Here is a 25449-nt window from a genome sequence, read left to right as displayed (position 1 = left end):
TGGCTTCTGTCAAATGGGGTGAACATGCAGGGTTTCCTTCCTCTTAACATATGCCGGCCCCTCCTGACACCACCGGATAGCAGGCATAAGACAACAGTGGCGGCAAAGGTCTGGGTGGACGGCTGCCTAGGTTCCTGCCTCTGTAAGGAGGCCCACACTGTGTGAACCCTCCCCAGTGTGGATCACGGTCCACAGGTACCTGTGGCTCTACACCACTCAGCCAGAACCAAACCTAATACCACAGCATCAGACAGGGGCTGCCACCCTGCTACCACGAAGGGCTGATCTTCTAAGGAGTAGTCCAGGCCACCAGACTGCTTCATACCAACCATGCGAATTCATGTTACCCCCGTCCCCCTACCCCATTGTCCCTACAGGACAGGGTTTCCAGAACAGTACTGTCTCAGCCCTTCTAGGCAGCCTTCAAGGCCTCTGATTCGAGGGTGTGAGTATCCATAGGCCAGCCATGCAGTGCGTGTGAGTGGACTGTTACTTGCGACACGTTCTAATAAGCGCTCACCCCTCCACAGACATCAATCGGAATAATGCATGGTTACTGGTAGTGCCTTTGCCTGAGAATTGAGTAGAAATAACTGAATTCACTGGCAGTTGTGGGGGTGTAGCGGTGGGTAAGGGACTAGGGACACCCCAACCACCTGGGTGAGGAATGGCAGTGGCAGCTGGGACTGAACCTGGGCTCCACCAGAGGTTGGGAGCTGCCCCAGTTAGAAAGGGTACAAGCCTCTACCCACAACAGCACCTCAACAGGAACCTCAACAGCAGGGTCTCCTGGAGAACCAGGGTTCATCAAAGACCTTGATCTTAAGGCAGGTTCAACAGTGCCTGCAGCTTTGAGGCAGTGTTTCAGGAATAAGCTCTGATGCTGTGTGGTGACACACGCCTTTGACACCAGTATTCAGGAGGCAGAGGCAGGCAGATCTAGTTCAAATCCAGCCTGGTCTACACAGTGAGTCCCAGGCCAGTCCGGGCTACAGTGAGAGCCTGTGGTGATGATATGAGGAGAATAAGCTCTGTGATCCTGAAGCAAAGCATCATCAGATGCCTGCTGCTGACCACCTTGGACCACCCTGCTCACAAGTCACAAAACCGTTCCACACAGGAGGCTGTTAGCAAACACACAAATGCCTCACATCCAAGGCAGACTTCTGAATCCTGCCACTGGCCCGAGGGAAGGACTTCCAGTCTTGGAGGGAGCACAGAAACCGGGAAAGAACATAGGAGCAAGAGAGCACTGGCCACCTCCAACCAGCCCCGGAAGGCAACCTCGGCTCACTCCGGGTTCCCTAAGATTCCAAGCGAGCACCACACAACACTGTGAGGACAGGTACACAATTTTATTTAACAGCAATTAAAGTCCATCTCAGGAGAGGGACAACAGAGAATTTTTTTTCATTTAATAAATACAAATGAATAAAAATACTTTGTTTTGCAAAGAGACTGCCTCTCTTCCTCCCACACTTGCCAGGGAGGCCTGAGGACAGCGACATGCCCTGTGACCACTCTGTGCGTGGACATCACCCCACACAGACCACTTCCTTACAGAGAGGCCTTCATCTCAGTGGCCTGCAATACTATTTTGGTACAACCCCCTTCCTGCACCTCCCAACACCAGACTCTGTTGCATTTCAAATAGACTGGGCTCTCCTGAGAGAAGGAAAGCACAAGGTCCCCACAGGTGCCCCCTGGAGCCCCAGGGCTGGGAACTATGAACACCATGAAACATGCACAGTGCTGGCCACTGACATGTGGGCATGGGACAGAAGCAGACAATGCGCAGTGACATCTGCCACACACCCCCTGATAAGCTGTATCTTAAAAATAGAAACTCGTGTTTAAATGTAACCTGTTTAGAAAAGGCCAAGCGTCCACCGCACTCCACATCTGTTATTGCTTGTGGGGTCGGCTCGGGCCCTGTGGCTCAGCAGGTCCTGCTGTCAGACCCCCTCCACCCTGGCCTGCACCACAGCAGCTCCCCAGCCCATCCAGTTCAGAAGGAGCTCCTCGGCTGAGCACCCAGTGGCAGATTCCCTCCAACCCTGACAGCGAACAACAATCTAATCCAAGAGCTAACCCTGGTGCAGTGTGTATGCAGGGCCCCCAGGAGACCCACACTAAAGCTCTGGCAGTCCTGCCTGTCAGTCGAGTGTGCACCACTAACTCAGACATGGATGCAACCAGAAAAAGCAGCAGTCTTGCTGACCCATGTCCCCTCTTCTCATGAACCCATTTACAAAGCATCCCCTGGAAGGGGCTACGGTGACATCTGTGACTCATATAGCAAGCTTCTGTCACCATGACAAAGGCAACCTAGGCTTCTAAGTGCAAAGTGTCAAAAGAAGCTCAGAATGCTCCCTGGGACACCTGGGAACTGAGAGGCAGGGACAACAGGCCTGCACTGCTTTTCCAAGGCCTCATGTCCTCAGAGGGAGCAGCATTAGTATCCAATCCCTGGCAGACAACAGGACAGGCCCTCAGCACTGCAGGAAGGAGCAGAGGTGAGGACCCCATGGCTGAGAGAGGTAGTGAGGACAGCCTGGGCCCTCCCTGAGGTGCGCGCAGGACACGGCAGGAGGAGTCTTTAGCAGCGCAGCAGCTGTCATTATCCCAGTCATGATCTAGGGAGCTGCCTGGCTTGGGTGGAAAGGAAGAAACAACAGGGGCTGTGGCTCTGCAGCTGCCTGTGTTGATGTTGGCATGGCAGCACTGTCGCCACATGTTCTTGAGCACAGTGCTGGACTGCTCAGTGTGCACAGGGGGTAGCCTCAGAGCCCCAGAGACTTCTGTACAATCTGCTTGGCGATCTTGTAGAACTGCTCCCGGTCATCCCGCCACATCTTGGAAGCATCTACGTTTGCTCCACTCTCATCGTTGGGCTCTGAGAACAAAGGAGCTGTGAGTATCAGGGTGAGCAGCCTGGCCCATTTCATCTCAAGACACCACAGATCTCTCAAGGGTCATTATGGGTAGGAAAGTGGACTTCTGCCTGAGGAAGGGAGGCTGGGGCAGCCCCTCCCCACCAGCAACCTGGGGCAGCCCCTTAGGGGACAGGAACCCCTTTCCCCCGACACACCCCAAACTTCTCTTGTCTGAACCCTGCTCTTTGCGTGCCTCCCCAGACACTGCAGCCATGCAAGTCCTCACACATCAGCGGAGGGCTCTGAGGCCTGTATCCTTCAGCCCCTCTACACTCACCCAGGAGTGTCCAAGTGTCCGAACACCAGACTGAGCATCAATGCTTTGCTCCTATCCCAATGCCAGCACCCACCAGCTCCATACCAAGGCACTACTGAGGAGTGGCACCCAATGCAGCCCCCAGACTGCCCACGAGGCTCAGTACCAGGGTTCCTGCCCCTGGTCAGTTGATCCTCAGCCTCAAATGCTTCCTTCTCCCTTGTCAATCTTAGTGTCCCAAGGTAGCCAAGAACAGTGCTTCTGCAGGTCAGGTTTATCACACTGGCCAATTACTATAATTAGGTTTATAAGCTCTTGAAGGCACCTCACACTGGATTATCTGTTGCACTGAGCATTATACCCCTGCACTGTGACACACAGTGGGGCCCAATAAATCAAAATGTCAAAGATGAGAGACTAGCCAAGGTAGCCAACAACCTAAGGATATATTGGCATGTCTTACATAGTCTATAAGCCTGGACATCTGCTCACACTCGGGAAAGTACAGACCTGGTACAACAACAGGAAACAGAAGACCCAGGCTCACCTGCCAGCATGCTCACGACAGAAAGCAGGATCTTCTCCACACTCTGCACTGGGCTCCACCGCTCGGCACTGCTCTCATAACCCATGGGATCATCACCTGGAGCATGCAGGATGGAGATGCAGACTCTGCCATCAGGATAGACTGCAAAGATCAGAGACAGTGTCACTGTGTGGGGAAGCTCCAGAGAGAGGCCCAACTGTCCGCACAGCTGAGACAGGAGTTTCCTGTTGGCACAGATCCCAGAGATGCCTGCCAGCCACAGGCCAACCTGTCATGGACTGATCAGGTCCTATGGTCACTGACAAGGGGGCTTGGGACGAGGTCTGTCTAACACAGACCAGTCACAACTAGATTCTACTTATTACATATTTCTCTGAGCATTATCACTAAAAGGAGGAAGTGAAAAATGTATGGACAAATATTCCAAACTCAAAAGATCCCTCACAGGGCCCTGCAGAGCAGGTGTTTAGACATCCCTAACTCAGGTGGCAGAGCCACCCCCACCACCAAAGTCCATGTCCGTGTAGCTAGAGCAGAAGCAAGACAACTGAACTCCTTAGGTGCGGAGAAAGGGGGCATGTGCACCAGACCCACCCAGCTCAAAATTATTTTTACAAAATACAAAGACATCCATTTGGGCTGGAGAGGCAGTTTGGCCAGAGTTCAATTCCCAGCACCCACAAGATGGCTCAGAATCATCCTTAACTCCAACTCCAGGGGATCTGACTCAGTCTTCTGGCCTCTGTCTGTTATACAAAGACACACTTGCAGGCAAAACACCCATACACTTAAAATAAAATGGATATATTAAAAAAAAACAAAAACAAAAAACCTGGTGTCAAATAAGTAAATGTTTTATTTTTACAAAATAGAATATCCTACTTGAATTTCAGCTCCATAGGCAAAAAGATCAGGATTATCAGTGGCAAGGAAAAACATTTATAATGGGCGATGGTGGTGCACACCTTTAATCCCAGCACTTGGGAGGCAGAGGCAGGAGGATTTCTGAGTTCGAGGCTAGCCTGGTCTACAAAGTGAGTTCCAGGACAGCCAGGGCTACACAGAGAAACCCTGCCTCAAAATACCAAAAAAAAAAAAAAAAAAAAGAAAGAAAGAAAGAAAGAAAAAAGAAAAAAAGAAAGAAAAAAAAAAAGAAAAACCCTGTCTCGGAAAACCAAAAATAAATAAAGACAGAAAGAAAGAAAAAGAAAAACATTTATAAGAAGAAACATTATCCTAAATGCCATCATTGAAATACACCACCACTGTCCATTTCTCTTAGGTAAGTTTGGCTTGGGCAAAGGTGCATGGAAGTCAGCACTTGGGAGACAGACAGGAAGATCAGGAGTTCAAGGCCATCCTGAATATAAATTCTCCATCAAACTTCTCTTATGTATAATAGCTACTAGTAAAAGGAAGAAAGAAACCCCTACTCCCAATCAGGGCATAGTCGCTGACAGTATTATGGGCCCCATAGAGACAGAGATGGAACTCAAGAGTACCAGTGAGTCCTCACCTACTTCCCACTCAACACAGCACAAGTGCTCCATTCCAAGCCTGAGTGACAGGAACTGTTTGTCTAGGGATTCCTAACATGTCCTCGGTGCCTACATTCAGGCTAACTACAGCGTGCCCTCTGCTCTGCAGTAGAACCACTGGTCTGGCCCCCACTGTTTAATGTGCACAACTGTTTTGCTGTGTACACGTCTGTGTACTATACAACAGCCTGGCTCCAGAGAGGCGAGCAGAGGAACCAGATTCCCAGGAGCCTCAGTTGTGAGCAACAATGTGGGTGCTGGCAACTAATGTGCTGGGTCCTCTGCAAGAGCAGCAAGTGCTCTAAACCACTAAGCCACCTCTCTAGCCCAAATCCAAATGTTCGCCATTAAAATGACACTGTAACAAAGGCCAATGTAGGACACAAAGCACTCACGGCCTCAAAATTCTAGTAAGCCCATTAACACAGTGTTAAGTGTGTGCATTTCCCCTCTACATTAAGCTGACCTCAAAATGGCAGTCCTGGTGCTCACACCGTAACTCATTGGTCACAGCTTAGAGTTGAGGGCCACTGTAGAGAAGTGCTGCAGCCCTGTGCCTGCAGGCCCTCCCTGCCTTTCTTAACAGCGTGGCTGGCACTCTGTTGCCTGTCAACCTCATTTAGACACACTTACTGTTGGGATGGAACATCTCACAGGTGAATCTCATCTTCGGAGGGCTCAAGGGGTAGTCAAGTGGGAAACTCAGGATGGCGGGAAAAACACCAAACTCAAAACAAGTGTCTTCAGGGCCCCTGAAAATCAGGAAAGAGACACATTTGCAATGCCAGCCATAACTCAGATGTGCAAAAGGGATACTACCACAGCCTAAAATGGTGCATGAACAATCTAAAGGACTGCTGCTTTCTCTCCCTGGAGAGTCCATCTCAGTCCTTTTCAGTCTAAGGCACAAACACAGCCACAAGCATAGCCGCAGAGCTGTGCACAGTAACTGTACCATAGAGAAACTCAAGCACGCTGCAGGTACTATGGAGGTGACCGTGGGCATGTGGTCCAGCTCCTATGAGGACTCAAGGTGTCAATTCTGGCAGACGGTAATCAAGAAGACTATGCACACAGATGAGAAGCTACGGAATATAGTTCAAAGGACATTTTGAATTTTCAATTATGTCTAAGGTGTGACTTTTAGAACAGATAGGGCACACATGTGATCCTCAACTCATGCTCAATGCACAAGCAGCCTAAGGCCACAGCAGTCCCACCGGACTCTAAGACTCCAATCTGCACCACCCATGTCCTTTTGTGTAAATAAATGGGCCAAGCCATCACAGAAGTCCTGCTCAGGTCCTAGAGATGGGGATGCTGACTGAGACCTGGCGGCAGGGACCTAGGAGTGGGTGGGATGCTGCCAGACACCCACCCCTCCAGTCCAAACCTTACTAATGTGACCCACATCGGCAGTTCAGGAGACCGTGGACACTGTCCACTATAAAAAGTCAGTAGGGCAGGAATCCTGGCTATAAGCTTCCTGCATTAGCATGGGTGAGATCATCTTGCAACAGCCAGCACAGCAGTAAAAACTGGCCCTGCCTGAGAGACCCAGGCCCCGCATCAACAGCAAAGTAGGCAGGGTGGCACACCTGTCTCAACATCCACACTGTCGAGGCAGGATCTAAAGTTGGAGACCAGCATACGCAGCATAGAAAAAAATTTAAAAATTAAAATATATGTTTAAAAAAAATAAAAAACTCTGCTTCCCTGTCTGAGCAGATCTAAGACAGAAAGACCTTCCCACAGGATTTCCACAGACAGGATCCATGTTAGATCCACAGCTCCACAGAGAACTGAAGATGCCAAATGGAGGGGAAATAAGGTATTGATTCAAAAGTCATCTTTACTTACTAGAAAAGACTTTCTCAACGTACAAACTTATCTGGATGTAGTGAAGCCTAGTGTCTAGAGCAACCTGGTCTACACAAGATAAAATTGTCCCAAAACAAAACAAAACCCAAGGCAAGCCAGGATGGGAGGGTGGCTCAGCTGTTGAGAACACACCGCTCTGCAGGGGCTTGAGTCTGAGTCTCAGCACTACAGTGGAGAGTTTGTAAGCACTTTAACTCCGGCTTCAGGAGGCTCCAGCTCTGCTAGCAGCTGTGGGCACTTGCACTTAAGACACACATATATATACCCGTACAGATGCACATATATATACATTTAAGAAATAATACAAAATAACTCTGGGGGAAAAGCAGCCCAGGCTGAGAAAAACAGCCAAGTCTGCAAAGTGCTCAAGAACCAGGACTCAACCCGAGGATCACACGTACACAGGCAGGGCGGCCACACTGGATTCTAACCCAGACACTGGGGAGGTGGAGCCAGGGGGGAAATCACCTTGGTTCACTAGTCAGCCAGCCTCACCAAATTAGCAAACCCCAGGCCAATTGAGAGACCTCGCCCCAAAAATCAAGCTAGACAGCTGTCCTGAGGCTGATGCCCCCAAATATATGCATGTGACACAGATATGCATTTGCACACACACATATGTACATGTACACACACACACACACACACACACACACACACACACGCAACTCACACACACATGCAACTCACACACAGATGAAACATCTCCATAAAAAAAAAGCACTATAGCTGGGCAGTGGTGGCACACTTCTTTAATCCTAGCATTTGGGAAGTAGAGGCAGGCGGATTTCTGAGTTCAAGGCCAGCCTGGTCTACAGAGTGAGTTCCAGGACAGCCAGGACTACACAGAGAAACCCTGTCTCACCCCCCCCCCCCAAAAAAAATAAAAACAAAAACATCTGGCACTACAAATCTGCTTCAAGTTTTGATAGGTTATTTTAGAACAGTGATATACATACAGATCTGTAAAATACCAGCTGCGCTATTTATCACCATGATTAAGAAAGACAAAATTTCAAAAAGCTTTAATTTCATTTGCAGTCACACCCAGAGCTTCGAAAGAACAATGCAGTGTCTTGTTAGCCAAGTTTTTCTCAGTGACAAGCCTTGACTCTGGAAAGCGATCCTGTGCTAATTCAAAAACAACAGTGACTAGCTCTCCTGCTTGGAGGGATGACATGAGGCCTGACAGTCCCCTGGGGCCCTGGCACCAGGCCAGGGCAGAGGATGTCCTGGGAAGCAGCAGCATGGCCGCCTTCACAGGGTGTGGTCAGCTGAGTTCCCTCTCTCATGCTGCCTGCAGGGTCTGGATGGACCCTGAGCTTTCTGTCCTCTCAGTTGCTCGCTTGCTTGCTCGCTCTAGCACTAAGGCTGGGTAACTGTCACCTATGGGCACTCCCCATCCTTCTGCATTAAGAGGTCAAGGGGGTTCACCCCTCACCATTGCGCCGAGCCCACTGAGGAGTCACCATGAGCAAAGCCCACTCTCCACTGAAGAAGTTTATGGACAAGGATCTATCACTGACGTTAAACGGTGGCACACGTTTATGTGCACGAATGCACTGGGGCTTTGATCCCTTTATGGATCTGTGATCGGTGAGTATGTGGAGGCAGTAGCTAGTGGGCAGCAGAGTGACATCAGAACAGAGTCACATGGCAAACAGCTTCATCATGCCAGAAGCCTTGGAAACCCTTCCCAAGGGCCTGTCCAAATGATAGAGACTTGGGCTTGGACATTTTTCATAAGAAACTTTTTGCTAAATAAACTTTTATGATACCTTAAAAAGAAAAGTTGGTCAAGGGGCCTGCTGCTATTTACTATGGAAGCAAGAGGTTGCACAACGCAGTCCTTAAAGCTGCAGTCAGAAGGTTGATAAACAAAGATACCATCCTGGAAGTAACCCGGCCAGCCAGGCATAGTGGTGCACACTATTAGGCCAAGCACTTGGAAGGCAGAGGCAAGCAGACCTCTGTAAGTTCGAGTCCAGTCTGGTCTATATGGAACATACTAGACCAGCCAGACGTACATAACAGAGAAATCCTGTCTCAAAAGGGAGAGAGAGAAACAGACACAGACACAAACTGAAGTACTATGATAGAGAAGGTACCCTGTAGGGCCTCGTTATACCTGGCACCTCTGAGTCTAGAGGGAGAGAAAAATGAGTAGTGTCCTTGGAATGGGCTCCGTGGCATCTGCTCAAGGCTTTGATAACAGGTCTTTGTTTCTCATAATAGGGCTTTCTTTAAAATTAAAAAAAAAAAAAAGTCTACTGCGTTGTTCTTAGCCCCAGAAGCATGACCCAACATTTCCTCAAGTGCGCCCACATCTTAAATAGCAAAGCTGTTTGCGAACACTCAGGCTTACTACTGGTTTAAACTGGGGTTTCTTTCTCTTTTCCAGCACGCCTGCCACCTAAACAGGTATGCAGGTGGCAAACTATGCAGGGACATGCCTGCCAGAGGTAGGACATGCCACAAAGAGGCTTCCTGCTCCAGAAAAGAGAAACAGCCCAAGAGAGCTTTCGAACAAGTTTTACTCTCTGCTTCTGGGAGTAAAGATCCACACCCCAAAGAACAAGAAAGGAAACTAAACACCCAAAGCACGCACCAATCACTGGTGCTGACAAACATCTCCCATCCCTGACTGCAAACTCTGGCTACAGTACTATCTCCAGCATAGCAGCAGAGAACTGTGTAACCTGCTGCCCATGGGTGCCTACTTAAGAGCTTCATTGGCTTCTCTGTGAGAAAAACACATGTGGAAGACAGTGACTGGACTATCATGTTACTCCTGCCCGAGAGCCCACTACGTAACTCAGCCTGTCCTCCAGAGCTGCTTCAGATCATACCAGCAACACACATGTAAACAAGGAACTCCAGCCAGAGCCTGCCTTTCACTGTTAGATGCTGCAAGGTGAACCTGGGTCAGAAAGACAGAGGCTCAGAGTAGCCTCCTGATGCTACAAGCTGTTTGATACCTTCTACCTCTATACCCCGGGCAGCTGTTCCTACCTCACCAGGGCCCAGAACATGTGACAAGGGGATGCATGCACCACACATCTGGCCACATGCCAGGCTGATGAGACTGGCTAGCTAGGCAACAGGGGTTACCAGAAACTTGTCTGTTCCCAGGACCTTGTTAGCAACAGGATACCACCATAGGAAGCTGTGACTAGAAAAGGGGCCACATGCACCTTTGCTGTCCCAGCAACTTGGATGGATAGGGATACCCTTCTTCTTGGTGTTCAAACAGCTAGAACCAGGATAGTAACATATAGGGTTTACTCCATTGGAATTCCAGGTCAACTCTATCCACAGGAGTCACAGCCACACTTAGGACATTAGGTGTCTGAGACTGAGTCACTGCTAAAAAAATCTTAAACACACATGCAGTATTTGAAAGGCACTAAGTCTGTCAACTATAAAACTTTACAGTGAATTCTAACAGAATAACACAATATTCACTTGCCTACATAAATGCTAAGCTTACTCATGCTGGAATGTATTCAAATACAGACATATGTAAGCAAAAAGGCAAGCGCCTCCTTCAGCCTATGTCCTTTCCCAGAAGACTGAGCACTGCGGTTCTGCAGGCTTTCCTGTGTGCAACTTTAGACTGTAGCGTGGGTATGAGTGATGGGAGAGAAGTTCTCAAACACCCACACTTACAATGTTATTCAAGCAGCGACATCCTACAAACTCATCTCATGACTCCACAAAACACCAACAGGAGCCCTGCAGAAAACGTCGTGTGTATGGACATTCATGGCAATTGGAACAGCCTGAAGTCTAACAGAAAGAACAAGGCCAGAGCTACAACAACCAGATGGTGCGGTGCATGGCATAAGGACGGGCACAGAGCAGTGACCTCGGATGTCCAAAACTAAGGCCCAGTATCATGATCTATACTGACCTTTGACAATGACACCAAGATTATTTACTCAATGGGGAAATTCAACAAAAGGCCCTGAGACATGAGGACAGCCACAGGCAAAGAGTGAAGGCTGACTCCGCCCCTACATTTCACTCAGTACAAACTAACTGACAGAAATGTGGAGAGCTACAAGCTACTGGGGTACTTAGCACTCATTGTCAACCTGACAAAATCTGTAACTACCTAGAAGGTAAGCGTCTGCGTCTGCTTGGGAGGGTTGATCTCAATCAGATTAACTGAGATGAGAAGACCCACCCTAACTGCCACACAAATAAAAAAAGGTGCAAAGGACCAGAAAGATGCTCAGTGGTTTAGAGCACTTGCTGCTCTTCCAGGTCCCAGGTTTAATTCCCAGCATCCATTTGGTGACTCACCACCATCCTAACTCCAGTCCCAAGCAAAGCACTTCCCCTGGCCTCCACTGTATCATGCAGTCCACATGCATACATGGGGACAGAACACTTCCCACGAGCCCTCACCCCTCTCTGCTTCCGGACTGTGATCCTGTGTGACATCACCTCACACTCCTGCTGCTGTGACTTGCCACCATAATGGACTATGTTCTCAAACTGTGAGCCAAAAAGAATTCCCCCTCTCCCTCTCTGCTGTCCTGGAACCTGCTCTGTAGACAGGCTGGCCTCTGCCTCCTGAGGGACAAGGCAAAGGAGTGTGCAACCACGGACTGTCAAGCCTTTCTCTCCTCGTTTGCTTTTGTTAGGGTATTTTATCAGAACAATGGGAAAGTAACTAATACAGTTATTAAGCTTGTAAAGAAAGTATGAAAGAAAGCCCCTAACCTCTGGCTATATGTGATGCTAAAGCACAGTCCACTGAAGGAAACCAGTACAGCAGCTGAAAGGCGGCCTGGTGATTAGGAGAACTTGCTGTTCTTGCAGAGGACTGAGTTCAGTTCCAAGAACCCACATTACCATCTGTAACACCAGGTCCAGGGAACCCGACGTGTCCCCCAAATGCTCCTGTATTGAAAATGTGGTCCCAGGCTAGAGAGATGGCTCAGCGGCTAAGAGAGCTGACTGCTCTTCCAAAGATCCTGAGTTCAATTCCCAGCAACTACATGGTGGCTCACAACTATCTGTAACAGAATTACAGATGCCCTTTTCTGGTATGTCTGAAGATAGCTCCAGTGTACTTGCCATATATAATTAATTAATTAAAAGTATTTTTTTTAAAAAAAGGAAACGTGGTCCCAGCTGGCAGGGTTCCCAGGGCCCTGAGCACACAGCTGACCAGGCCATTGGAGGGCTGGAGGACATGGGTCCCAGGGGTGTCAGGGTGCCTCTGAAGGATGTGTCTTGCCCCTGACTTGTCCTCTCCTCCCTTCCTGCTTCTTCTCTCACAAACAGTTAAGTTGTTGTCCCTGGCACTTGTCACCATGATGAAACCATGACAACATAACCAGTGACAAGCCTCTATCTACACAGGAGGACCCAGGCATCAAAGGCCCCCCTCAGTGCTCAGCCTACACAGATCCACAGTGACAGGCCATGCAGGAGGGCAGTGGCAAAGCCAGCAGTAGGTATCAGGCTTCCTCGGTGTCCAAAAATACCAGGGACGCAGGAGGCCCTAGAGACCCGAGAGAATCTAAGGGAAGAGAGGCCCCACTCACCAAAGAATAAAAGCCTAGCCAGTTCTCTGCCAGAACAGCAGGGTGAGACAAAGCCACAGGAGGACAGTTAATTCCTTGATAGATGTTCTAAGAACATTTGTAAACGGCCTCTTGTTTGTGAAGGGTCTGGAACAGGACCAAAACCCACAAAGTCACTAGATCTTGAAGCAGGGGAATTCCATACTAACGCAAAAGCCCTATTCAAACACAAACGTGCTCTCCCAAAAATCAGTTCTAATTACTTTTTAAGACGGGGTTTCAATATATTTGTTTAACTTTATACTGTTTATATAAAATTAGTAATAGCTAACAGACTTTTAATAATGCACTTTTAAAAATCCATACTAAAGAGAGCTCAGCTGTTTTTTAATAAGCTTCTACACCCATAGATGCATATGAGCCACCACCTTCCAAATATTACAGACTCATCAGGTGCCCTGACCTCTGCAGGCCTCCTAACAGCCGCTGCTCCTATGGCAGGCACGCCACTGATGGCATACGAATAAGCACAGGTGTGCCTGTGTTGACACAGGACATGGCAGATGAAATAGACAGGCCACACATCAGTTCACACACATGATCACATGATCATATGCTTCAGTTCACAAATCACATGATCACCTGCTTCTTTAAAAGCAAACAAGGCCTGGGGGCATGGCTGGAGGCCCAGAGTTTGATCCCCAGCACTGAAAAGTGAGAGAAAGTACACGGAGCTCCACCTGGCAGGCCCACAGCCATGACCTGGCTTGGGGCAGCCCTGGCTACAGGCCTCTATCATCCCACAGAAAAGCAACAGAATCATCCCCCCCCCCCCCCTCATCTGGCTTCACCAGTGTGATCTAGAATCAGCAAGTTCCCGAAATGATTCCTAAATTTAAATAAATTTTATTATAGAATATTATCAAAATTTGGGGGGCAGGTTTAAATGGTTGTTTGGGTGGCTGGTTGGTTGATTTTTTTTTTGAGACAATGTCTCTCATACAGCCCTGGCTGTCCTAGAACTCACTAGGAAGACCAGGCTGGCCTCACGCTCAGGCCTCCATTGCCACTCAAGTGCTGGGGTTAAAGGTGTGTGCCATTACACCCAGCCAGTTTTTCTATTTTACTAGCTCTTGTGATTATTGCTATAGCCCAAGGTTTCCAGCATCCACTGGAAACTTTGGACATATCCCTCAAGGACACAAGGCACAACTGTACCGCACTGCACACAGACTCCGGGAGACTTAGAAGAAATGTGACCCAACAGGCAGTAAGGTCTGAGAGACATAAATAAGGGCTACGGTGCTTGCTCTCGGTCCTGGATAAACTTTAAAAACAACCAAACTCCTTACTTCCACTCAGCTTCCATGCATCATCTAACGCTCACGGGCAGAAATTACCAGTCCTCTTCCTAGGCCAGCCTGCATGGCTTCAGGAACAATTGTGCCAGGCCTGTAATACCAGCAAGTCAGCAAGCTGAGAAAAATGATCAAAAGTTCAGGTATCCCTGGGCCACAGGAGTGAGTTCAAGACCAGCCCAGTAAACTTAGCAAAACCCTGGCTCAAAAATCAGAAAGAGCTTGGGCATAGGTGTGGCAGTGCCCTGACGCACACGGTTCTGGGTATGCAGGGTGGCAGCTCTGACAGCACGCACACCATTCTGGGTATGCAGGGGTCGGAGCAGGACGGCCGCAATGTGCTCTAAGCACAGACATAAACAAACCCTCCTTGCTCAGAGCTCACAGTCCTGTAGTCAAACCTTCTTCCCTACCCTGTCCTCCAGACCAATAAAATCCAACCTGAAACACTACAGCCAATTGAAATTTGCATTCACTAACAAGAAACTGATTATAGAATGCACTTTCCTCAGACTAACCTAACTTCACTTTCTTGTGCATCTAAGGTAGAAAGAAGAAAGTTAAACAGGCCGAGTCTGGATCAGAGAACATCCTAAACCCAGGTTTCTATTTCCAAGCAAAATAACTATAAGAAGTTAAATATCACAACATCTAGATTGGGGCTAGGAGCCATCAGCTCACTCAGGACCAAGAGCAATGCAAGACCTGCGAGCAAGAGAAAGCAAACAGGAAAAGAGAAGCAGAGGAGGGGAGGGGAGGGGAGAAGAAGAAACAAGAGCCCTGGCTCTTCAGGTGTAATGCTGCTGCTCCTGTAGGTCCGAGGGCCCACCTGCCGCTTTGAGGGTCCTTTTCCTACTAGGAAAGACACACACACCTTCTGAGGCTCATCCACCATGGCCAGTGCATATTATGAGATACACACACACACATATACATATATATAAACATACACATATGTTGTTCTGTCTAGCTTCCTGGTTTCTAAGCTGTTCCTCTGGGTCAGGCCTTCAGCATTTAGACAGACCACCCAAATTGGGTCATAAAGATATTCTCTGACTTAACTTTCTCCGTGATAGGTGCTAAGACCATCCTCCATCCTGAAGGGTCTGGGCTCACGAGCTTGATAAAATAATGTACAAAGGGAGGCCAAGAAGGTTAAGCAGACAGGCCAGCTGAGCTCCCATGCAGGCTGTCAGTCACACACACTGTGAACAGGCATCAGAGAAAGAAGAGAGTGGTACTAGAGGGTGGGGTTGGAGCCTATGGACAGCAGCACATGGCAGCTCACAGGAAGATGAACAAGAATCCACCATGTGCTACAAAGTACCACAGGCCAGGATCTCTTCACTGCATATCTGTATGCTTCGAAAAGCCCTTTAGAAGGACCAGAGAGATGGCTCAGCAGTCAAGAGCACCTGCTGCTCTTATAGAAGACCCAGGTTCAATCCCAAGCACCCACAGCAGGCAGCTCCCAACTGTTCCTAACTCCAATTCCAGAGACCCTGACACCCCCTTTAACCTTTACAGGCACCAGGCACACATATGGTACATAAACACACATGTAGGCAAACACACATACTCACACAGATACTTCAAAAAAAACAAACCAAAAGCACTCCAGAAGAAACTGCAGGTGTAAGTCAAGTGTTTCAGGGAGCTGCTTCAATGATGGAGTCATAGGAACCCCAACTTCCAGCTAATCAGACCTTCCAGACACCCAGACTTAAGCCTGAAGGGAGACTGTCTGTCATGGGGACAGAATCCCCTGGGATGTGCCACTCTCCAGGGAGACAGTGTCGTGACTGCACTGGATCAAAGCACACTGGCAGCCACTCTGGTGGGGAGAGACCCCACCACTGGGGACACAGAGACGCTCGTTGTGTTGTCTGTGACATGAAACCAAGGGGCGAGTAAGGCCTTGCTTCTTCCTAAGAGCCCCACAGACTACATCACCATCTGGGATGGGTGCTGCTGGCACACACCTTAAATCCCAGCACTTGGGAGGCAGAAGCAGGTTCAAAGCCAGCCTGGTCTAACAGAGTGAGTTCCAGGACAGCCAGGGCTACACAGAGAAACCCTGTCTCGAAAAAAACAACAACAACAAAAAAAACTAAATAAAATTTTTTTTTTTTTTTTTGGTTTTAAAAAAATTTTTAAATACCATTTTGAAACTACGTAAAGCTAATATTCACAACTAAATTGGCTATTGGTTCAAAGGAACTGCTAACATCTCCTTTGGACCCATGTTCGCCTGGCTTCTGCCCAGGAACAGCTGAAAGCTACAAGGCTCACTTGAGCCCACTCAAGTTCAAAGTTCAACATTTAGAGATTCTTATGTCTAGTTTCTAGTAAAGCAGGGGGGCGGGGGGGCTGTAATTCACAAAAGTAACTTACATGATCAATGCCTCCCATTCAAAAAAATTCTCTTCATTCATGGGGCCTGCAGGGAAGAAAAAACACATCCTAATTAGAAGACAGCTTTGGCAACTGGAAGGACACCATAATGAAATTACCTAAGCCCCTTACCTGCCACGATTCCTTCTGGAGGATTCAGGGTTAATTCTATAAAGGGAAAGAACATAGCCATTACCAAACAGAATGTGTGCTACATTGTCACTTAGCAAAGCACTTCCATGAATCACATAAATTACAGATTACAGGGGACACTTCTTCCAAGAGGGTGCCTCTTTGGTCCCCAAATAAGTGTCCAGGCCTAAAACCAGTATGGCTCTGAGCAGCCCTTTACACCAGTAAGAAGGCGGCAGACTGCCTCCCAGAGTGCTCCTGCCAGCATCTCTGACAAAGGCTTAGAGATCTAAAGTGGAGTATTCTTTAATTAAATGGCAATTCCTAACATTTTAAGAGTTGGCACAAACCTCTCTGAATGTGACAGAGCAGAGAGATGAGGCCAAGCTCAGGCTGCAGGGAGACTGACATAATCAGATCCACTCTCTAAGTCAGCGATTGATTGCGCCACCACCCAGAAGAAGCTCAGACAATGGCAGATGAGCCCACTACAGCATCACAGCCACTTAAGGTCACCTGCTGAAGACCAGTGTCTAGCTCTGCCACCAGGTGGCATGTCATCTCTTGGCAGCATGACTTTTAGCTATGTCGGGTCTGGTCTGGGGTGTCCCTAAGAGTCAAGGTTCAAAAGCAGGGTAGCAGGCGTGGGGGAGAGGAAGAGCACAACCTTTGTGAGAGGTGGCGGCATGACGAGGTGTGTGACACCACAATTGTTACAGGAGCGGGTAACTACTCTCTGGTTTCCTGTTCCAGGTGTGATCACACCCTCATGTACGACCCTGCACTCAAACCATAACGTGGGCCACCCGCTGCTCTCCCACAGACCCTGCTCTTGTACTTTGAAATCCAAAAATGTGAGATTGAAAAAAAACAAAAACAAAAACAAACAAACAGCAACTGAGTATCACTATGTAAAGCCTGGCGTGGCCGGAACTCACTATGCCCCAGGCTGGCCTCAAACTTGGAGCTACCTCTGGCCTCTGCCTCCCAAATGAGAAATGTCTGTGCCCACACCACTGTGCCCAAGTGAACAGTTGTGCTTCATAAAGTCACTCATATCCAACACCGTGTGGTAATGACCAACAGATGAACACAGCCTGTGGACACATTTGGGAAAATGGCAATGGAAGGAGAAGGAACAGCCATGTTAGGACGAGACAGAACACAGTAAGAAAACCAGGGCAGAATGCACTCTGCCAAGGACACAAAAGACCTACAGAGCCAAATGATGGTCTCTGAAAATCCAAAACATTAATAAATCTCTGCCAAGTAAGATTAAGGCAAAAGGACCAGATACAGAGATTGGAAACAGATCATCCAAAGAAACTGAAAGCCAATAGGAAATGGTGAGCTGGTCAAAGTTGCTGAGGTCAGCATCCATCCATCCCTGAACTAGTTTCCACACACACGCAGTTAGAGCATCAGTCTTGCACAGTGCAAACTGCAAACTCTCAAGAGAGAACACGCAGCCACAGAGAGACATGGATGCTCTAACAGGAACATACTAGATGAATGAGGTCACCTTTGATTTCACAGAACAATCAGGGCAGGGAGTACTTCCCACTGCCCACCCTGCTGCCCCTTGCAGTAGATTATACCTAGTAAGCTGTGGAGAGGCAACGTGAAAAGATAAAAAGGGGTGGGGGTGGGAAGGAACGTCCAACATCAACAGCACATCCTGTCGTGGATGTATTCAGCACAGGGAACTACAGCAGGCCCTGGAAGGCCTGAGGTCCCAAGCATGAACCTCTAAGTCCATGCAGACTCTCAACTTTGTGTGTGCACTCACTCAATCCATTACCAAAGGGCTGGGACAGCTATACTGTGGGGAAACCTGCAAAGGAAAACAACACCAGACCTCATCTTAGGGGCTTTTGGCCATTAACCCTCAAGAAGGGAAAGAAGAGTAAGTTGAAAGACACACAACAGAGGGCGTGACTACAGAAAGGTCCAGCAGGGGATGGCCTGAGTCTGATGCCCAGTGCATGTGCACACAATGGAAGAGAGAACACCGGTTCCCACATGAGTGCCATGGTGTTAGCACTTCCACACCCCCAGCACACACGAAAATTAACATAAATAAAAATATTGGTGGGAGAAAGTGAACGAGGGGCTGGAGAAATGGCTCAGTGATTAAGAGAATTCACTGCTCTTACAGGGAGGGGCCCAGGATTGACTCCCAGCACCCACATGGCAGCTCACAACTCCAGCTCTGTAACTCCAGTTTCAGGGGATTCAATACCTCTTCTAGTCTCTGTGGGCATTCTAATCAGGTCTGCACTTTAATACATGCAGGCAAACACTCATAAAATAGCAATTAAGATTTTTGAAGAGGGCTGGAGAGATGGCTCAGCGGTTAAGAGCACCAACTGCTCTTCCAGAGGTTCTGAGTTCAAATCCCAGCAACCACATGATGGCTCACAACCACCCATAATGAGATCTGATGCCCTCGTCTGGGGTGTCTGAAGACAGCTACAGTGAGCGAGCAGGGCCTGAGCCAGAAGAAAAAGTGTCTGAAGACAGCTATAGTGTACTTACAAATAATAAACCTTTAAAAAAAAAAAGATTTTTGAAAAGAGCCAGACAGACAGAAGGACAAGAGCCCTGGTACAGATAGATGTGTGTACACTTCAAGGAGGTGAGGAGGTGGACATCAGGTACTGTGAAGGCTGAGGCACACACTGGCAACACAGCTAGCTCTACAGTGTCCCTCTGGAGCTCCTCACAGGAACAGACTGGATAAAGAACAGAGCAGTCGGGCCAGGCTTGGTGGCACACGCCTTTAATCCCAGCAGAAGGCAGGCAGAAGCAGGCAGATTTCTGAGTTCAAGGCCAGCCTGGTCTACAAAATGAGTTCTAGGATAGCCAGGGCTACACAGAGAAACCCTGTCTTGAAAAAACAAAAAAACAAAACAAAACAAAAAGAACAGAGCAGTCTACAGAGCCTGTACACTCTCTCAGTCATAAGAATCTAACACTCAAACAAAGGAGGCAGATAGAGTCTGACCTGCTGAAATGTAGGGGTGGGGAAGAGGCCCGGTGCTGTGAACAAGGGGCACCGAGGGCAAAATGCAGCCAAGTTGTATGCTCTGTGGGAGTCCCTTTTGGACTGTCCCTGAATACTCTTCCCTCAAGCCTGCATCTAGAGACCACCAATGGAGACCCAGGCTCCACACAGCCTGTGCCATCCCAGTCACTTTGCTATCCAGCAGTGACCCCTGCTGGTCAGGGAGGAACTGCAGTCAACAGCAGGCAGTCTTCAGGACAATGTGCACAGGTTAACACTCATAAAACCACACACTTCCACATTCAGTGATAAACACAAGTTCCAGAAGAGAAACAATTACTAAACATATCAGAAGCTTTCAAAAACCATTCTCTTTAAGTGGTGATTTTTTAAAAAACTATTTTTCTTAAAAGTAGCTTAAATAGCCATCACACAAACAAACTATAAACTGTTCTCGAATTTGGTGATTCTATTTCTAGAAGCCTTGACTGGTAAAAACAAGAAAGATGGCTGCAGAGGTTACTCCTACACACTGCACAGGAAGCTCCTGGACACCCCAAGGAGGCAACCAGATGGAGAAGAAACTACATGTCAAGTAAGGCCACTAGGCCAGGTCCTGATCCATCTTCCCACGTCCTCACTGAGGCCTCAGATAAGCAGGGTCTAGAGGGTGAGTTCCTGGTCAGCCAGGACTACATGGAGAAACCCTGAGCTGAAAAACAAACACAAGGGGCAGAGTGGTGGAGCACCATGCCAGTGAGACTAGACAGAGCTATACTAGAGCTATGAACAACTGGGTAGTTCCTTTTATACTAACAACTGGGGGTTCCTTTCACTCTAACAACTGGGTACTTCCTTCTACACTAACCAGGTGTCGGTGCAGGAGAAACCAAAGTGTGATGCCACAGAGACGAGCACACAATGTTCACAGCAGGTCTTGTTGTCACAGCCAAAAGTTGGCAGCACCTCAATGGTCATCAAGAAGCCAATGTTTAAACAGTGCAGCCTGACCATGCAATGGGCTATGACTCTACATTACAAAGGACACTGCTGGGCTGGGGAGATGACTCAGCAGTTAAGCACACTGGCAGCTCTTCCAGAGGACCCAGGTTCAGTTCCCAGCAACCACACAGCAGCTCACACCTTCAGTTGCAGGAGATCCAACTCCCTCCTCTGAATTCAGCAGACACTAGGCATGAGCCTGGTACACAGACATATGTACAGGCAAAAGACCAAATGCATAGAATAAAACTAAAACCTTTAAAAAGAAAAGAAACAAGCCAGTGCTCCCTTGTCTGTGAATATTTAGGGTCAACAGAGGTCTGAAAATATCAAAATATCAGTGGAAATTCCCAGAAGTAAACAACCGATACATTTTCAATGGCAACTCAGAGAACTATAGTGAAATCTCACTCCACCCTGCTGAGCCCTGCCAGGCCTTTTACACAACAGCTGTAACTGCCCGTTCTATTTCATCACTTGCTGCTGGAAGGGTAAGGGGACACTGCAGCACAGACAAGCTCAGCACAACTGTGCTGAGTGCAGAGGCCCGAAGAAGGGGGCACCAAGACTCCAGTGAGTGAAAGCAAATCATTGCTACCTAGGAGGGGCAGGGAGAAGGGACAGAGCAGTCCCAGGGCAGGGCAGGGCAGGGCAGTCCAAGGATGCTATTATTCACAGCATGGATGTGACACACTCAAACATACAGGATCCTACAGTCCAGCGAGAAAAAGACAGCGCTGTGTAAAGCTTGCCAGAGGCAGACGTTTGGCAGAAAAGGCAGAGGTGGCCTTTTGTGTATGTGAAAGGATCCCGCTGCCTCACTTGCAATCACTGACACACAGTTCAAGCCACCAGGATGCCATCTAACACCTACCAGACAAGGTGAAGACCCCAGGGCTAGTGTATGAGTGAAAAGCCTGAGCAGTGGCACAACTCAGCTGTGGTGGCCATGACACACACCAGAAGAGCCACAGTGACCAACAGGTCAGCATATCTTGTAACGCCGGCTGCTCACTCAGATGCAGCACGGCTCTCAATTATGCTTCCAATGCAATCCTGCACATGTCCACCAGGAGATTTTCAAATCTGCTCACAGTACTTCTAAGAGTCAAACTGCAAGTAACTTCAGTGTCTGCCAGCAGCAGAACAGAGGGATGCTGGCTTGTTCATAAAGAGAAATCCACTGAGCAAGGAGAGGAGGCTGCAGTCACAAGCTTCAAGAGAAAGGAAACTGACACGAGGCTGGGTAAGAGCTCCCATGGCAAAGCAAAGAACACATAGACTGTACAACTTCCATTAAGACAGACAAAAGAAAACCACGCAGTGTCCAGAGACAGAACGGAATAGAAAGAGAAAGAATGACAACTCGGCATGACACTAACTCCTGGTGGTGCTGGGAAGATGAAGACTCTAGGTCACTGTCCTGCTCTGCTCTGCAAGCAGGGTATCATGGACACCGAGTTATTCAGCTGGTCATCACTGTAACAAAGTGCCTGAGTTAAGTCACCTGAGATGAGAGAACGCCTGCTTAAGAAAAGGCAATGCATCTGCGTCATAGCAGGGGGCAGCAGCATGGCCAGGAAACAAAGCAGGGGAGGCACTGAGAGCCGATCCTTAAGGGAAATGCAGGGACCCAGCCTTTCCACTTCTCCCGTGTCTGGCCTTAGGTGAACAGCTCTGCTCTGCTTCATGCCCCCACTCCAACGTGCTGCCTTGGTGGGCAGAGACACCTCCTGCCACGTCTGACAAGCCAAGCTCCAGATTCCCAGGCTCCACACAGAAGGGAGATGTGACCCTTGCCAGTTGTCCTAACTTCTGCACATGCACAGTGGCACTCGCCTGCCCACCCACAAATACACAAAAACAGCTGTCACTGTAAAACAATCTCAAGTCTACCCCAATGTGGGAACTGTGACACTGTCTGGAAACAGAGTCTCGGCAGATGTACCAGAATTAAATACAGAACATTCTGACTAGGCTGGGCCCTAAGCCAGTGACTGTGGACGTTTCAAGTGGAAAAATCTGAATCCCGACACACCCAGGCTCAGATGGCCACAGGAAGGTACAGGAGAGGTAGGACTTACACTAGCACAGCTAAGTAACCCACAGTAGCCAGCACTCTAGAGCTGAGAGGGAGGAAGGACCTTCCCCAAAGGCTGACCCTGCCTAGGGTTACAGCCCAGGCCACAAGTGGGCTTCTAATTCTATCTCCAAACCTTGAGATGGTGTCTGTTATAGTGTCTGAGTGGTGACAATGTTACAACAGCCCTGAACCACTGTTCCCTTGTCTGTCACAGTAAGAAGAAAAGCTGTGGGAACATGTGACAAGAACACAAGAACACACACTATTCTTACAGAGGAACCAGGTTCAAGTATTGGCACCCGTATGAAAAGGAGGCAGGCTTTATTTACCATGGGTGCCTGTAGCCCCAGAGTTGGAGGCAAAGGAGGAAACAGGAAGATGTCTGGGGCTAACTGACTGGTCATTCTAGCTGAATTGATGAGCTCCAGGTTCAATGACAGGCCCGGTCTCAAGAGAAAAGGGTGGAGAGTGAGTGACAGAGGGGGACATCCAATATCCGCCTCTGCGTGCACAGGACACTGCACTTGGGAGCAGTCTAAGGTCTTCGCTTGGCTCTTTTTGTGATATGACCACAGTCTAATCGTTTTATATCCGTTATTCAACTGCTATAAAAAAAACAAGGAGCCTGAAAAACAACAGGGTTAAAGAGATGACTCAGATTTTGTTGCTCTTGCAGAAGATCCAGGTTCTAGTCCAGCACCCACACAGAGACTCACAACCAGCTGTAACTCCAGTCCCAGAGGATCTGATGTCATCTTCTGACATCCACTGGCACAGGCACACATATGACACACTTACCTATGTGTAATCAAAATACTCAAACACATAAAAAAGTTAAGACAATGAACCACACTCAAGGTCATATCGCCTCTAAATCTACAGTACAGTCAGGTATGCAAGAGCACCTTTGCTCTAGCCCAACCTCGGATGTTCTAATTCAACCTTGGATGTTCCTGTTGAATCTACCTAATACTAGAGTACACGGTCTTAAACAGAGGACAAACCTTTTATACCATAAAGGAAGAAAAACACTCAGTGGGACTTTTATTGAATTCACAAGGACACGGAAAAAACCGCCCTCGCTCCTCATGCTTGGTACTGCTGGATGCATTTCCCATCACTGCTGCCACAGGCTTAAACAATATCCATTGATGACCTCATGGTTTCCATGTGGGCTTGGGCCCAGCCGAGACAGCTGGTTGTTTCAGGGCTGCAACCCAAGTCCATTCAAGTTGCTGGCACAACTCATTTCCGTATGGCTGTAACACTGGTCCCAGACTAGCTGTCAGCCTGGGGCCACCCTTAGCTCCCTGCCCTTTTTTTCCTCTTCCAAGAAGCCACAGCAGGTGGAGTCCTCTCCTCTGTGAACCTCCTGAGCTCCTCGCCAGCCTTCCTATTTTAGAGTTCCCTCTTTAACCAAATTCCTTCTCTCTCACACACGGAGATGATTCACAACCTTAACTTTAAACTAAGTGACAATACGTTTTGTCTGACCTAAGAGTTGAGGCTTTTTTGTGGCGGATAAGTTTTTCTCTAATGTGAATACCCTTGGCTAGAAGTGGTCAAAACTTAAACCCCTGTCCCGGAGCTTAAATGCTGTTCCCTCTTTTTTAGATAAAGGGGATGTGTCTCAATCTAGATACAGAGCTGAAAGAGTAAAACAGAAACACAGATCCGGATCCAAGGAAACTGTCCGGAGCCCGTGTCCGAGAAACTTTGGTTTGCCCCAGCAACTCGCACCTGCGGCGTGGCCGGGGGTTTGAGCCGTTATCTTGTTTACTTTTAACTTTCTCCCCCAACTCCCCTCGACAGCACGACCACCTTCCGGGGATTACCCGGTACTCGCCCCGCAGCATCAACTGTCGGGAAGGCAGATGCGCAGCGCACTGGGGCTCAGGGACCAGACCCGGGTCGCAGGGCCACGGCGGCGCTGCCCCGGCCGGCTTCTGAGGCCAGGGCCTGCCCTGCTGCGGCTGGCCGGGGTGCGCAGGTGACGGCGACAGCCTGGCCTTTTATCCGCACGCGGAATCCCGCAGCCCGGCCCAGTCGCACCGCACCGCACCGCACCGAGCCGAGCCATGCCCTGCCGGGCCACGCCGCGGGCGGCTATGGGGAAGAGGACAGGAAGGCGGCGCCGCCTGACTCACGCTTATATTCGGCCATCAGCCTCTTCAACGCTGTCCCCGCCATACCGCGGAACCTGCGTTCAGCAGCCTCGCCACATCCGCGCCGGTCCCGCCCGCCCGCTCCGACGCCCACGACTGCTTCCGGATCGCGGGCTCCGGGCGCAAATGCATCCGGGGCGCGCGCGGGTGACGTGGCGCACCCGGGTGCATCAGTCAGAGGCTCGCTGGGGTTCGCCTCGCGCTCGCCAGGTAATGGCCCGGGCCGACGGAGCTCGGCTTCCAAAATCTTCTCGGGCGGCCTCACCCTCAGCATTGAAGGCTTCCTACGCCGCCGTGAGGCCCTTTGGTCTTGAAAATTCCTGCGAGAGCTAATGGTTGGATTGTTCTCGAATGAGACTCATGTCCTTGCGCTTGGGCTCGCCCCTCAGGAGTGGCTGTCCAGATCGTGAAACTCCACCCCCACCCCCACTGTGTACTCATGAGTGTCCTAGAACTCATTATTTAGCCCAGGCCGGCCTCGAGCTCAGAGAGATGCCGCCAGTCAACCTCTGTCTCCCAAGTGCTGGGATTAAAGACCCGTGCCACTACACCCGGCTTTTGAGACCCAGGTGATTTGAGAAGATGACACTTCTAGCAAGAGAAAGAGTAC

The 25449-nt window shown here is 49.1% G+C and overlaps 1 protein-coding gene across 1 annotated transcript; it reads right to left on the bottom strand.

The window, feature by feature from the left end:
- Positions 1-1341: 1341 nt before the first annotated feature.
- On the bottom strand, positions 1342-24982 carry Ube2g2 (ubiquitin conjugating enzyme E2 G2). The gene is made up of 6 exons (XM_021174042.3): positions 24822-24982; positions 16583-16618; positions 16451-16496; positions 5911-6029; positions 3740-3880; positions 1342-2896 (listed from the first exon to the last, which is right to left on the bottom strand). The coding sequence occupies exons 1-6, from the start codon at positions 24862-24864 to the stop codon at positions 2784-2786; spliced, it is 498 nt and encodes a 165-aa protein (XP_021029701.2). The 5' UTR covers positions 24865-24982; the 3' UTR covers positions 1342-2783.
- Between the last annotated feature and the right edge of the window lie 467 nt (positions 24983-25449).

Source organism: Mus caroli, unplaced genomic scaffold (genome assembly GCF_978045245.1).
Source record: "Mus caroli unplaced genomic scaffold, Mus_caroli_1 scaffold_9, whole genome shotgun sequence".
Lineage (NCBI taxonomy): Eukaryota > Metazoa > Chordata > Mammalia > Rodentia > Muridae > Mus > Mus caroli.
The sequence above is the reverse complement of the archived record's forward strand: the minus strand, read 5'-3'. Positions and strand labels throughout refer to the sequence as shown.

Excerpts from the sequence above, each read along its gene's own strand:
- Ube2g2 (XM_021174042.3), bottom strand. The coding sequence starts at position 24,864 with ATGGCGGGGACAGCGTTGAAGAGGCTGATGGCCGAATATAAGC. Across the intron at positions 16,497-16,582 it reads TCCAGAAGGAATCGTGGCAG|GCCCCATGAATGAAGAGAAT; the intron begins GTAAGGGGCTTA and ends TCTTCCCTGCAG. Across the intron at positions 3,881-5,910 it reads TGAGATGTTCCATCCCAACA|TCTATCCTGATGGCAGAGTC; the intron begins GTAAGTGTGTCT and ends TGATCTTTGCAG.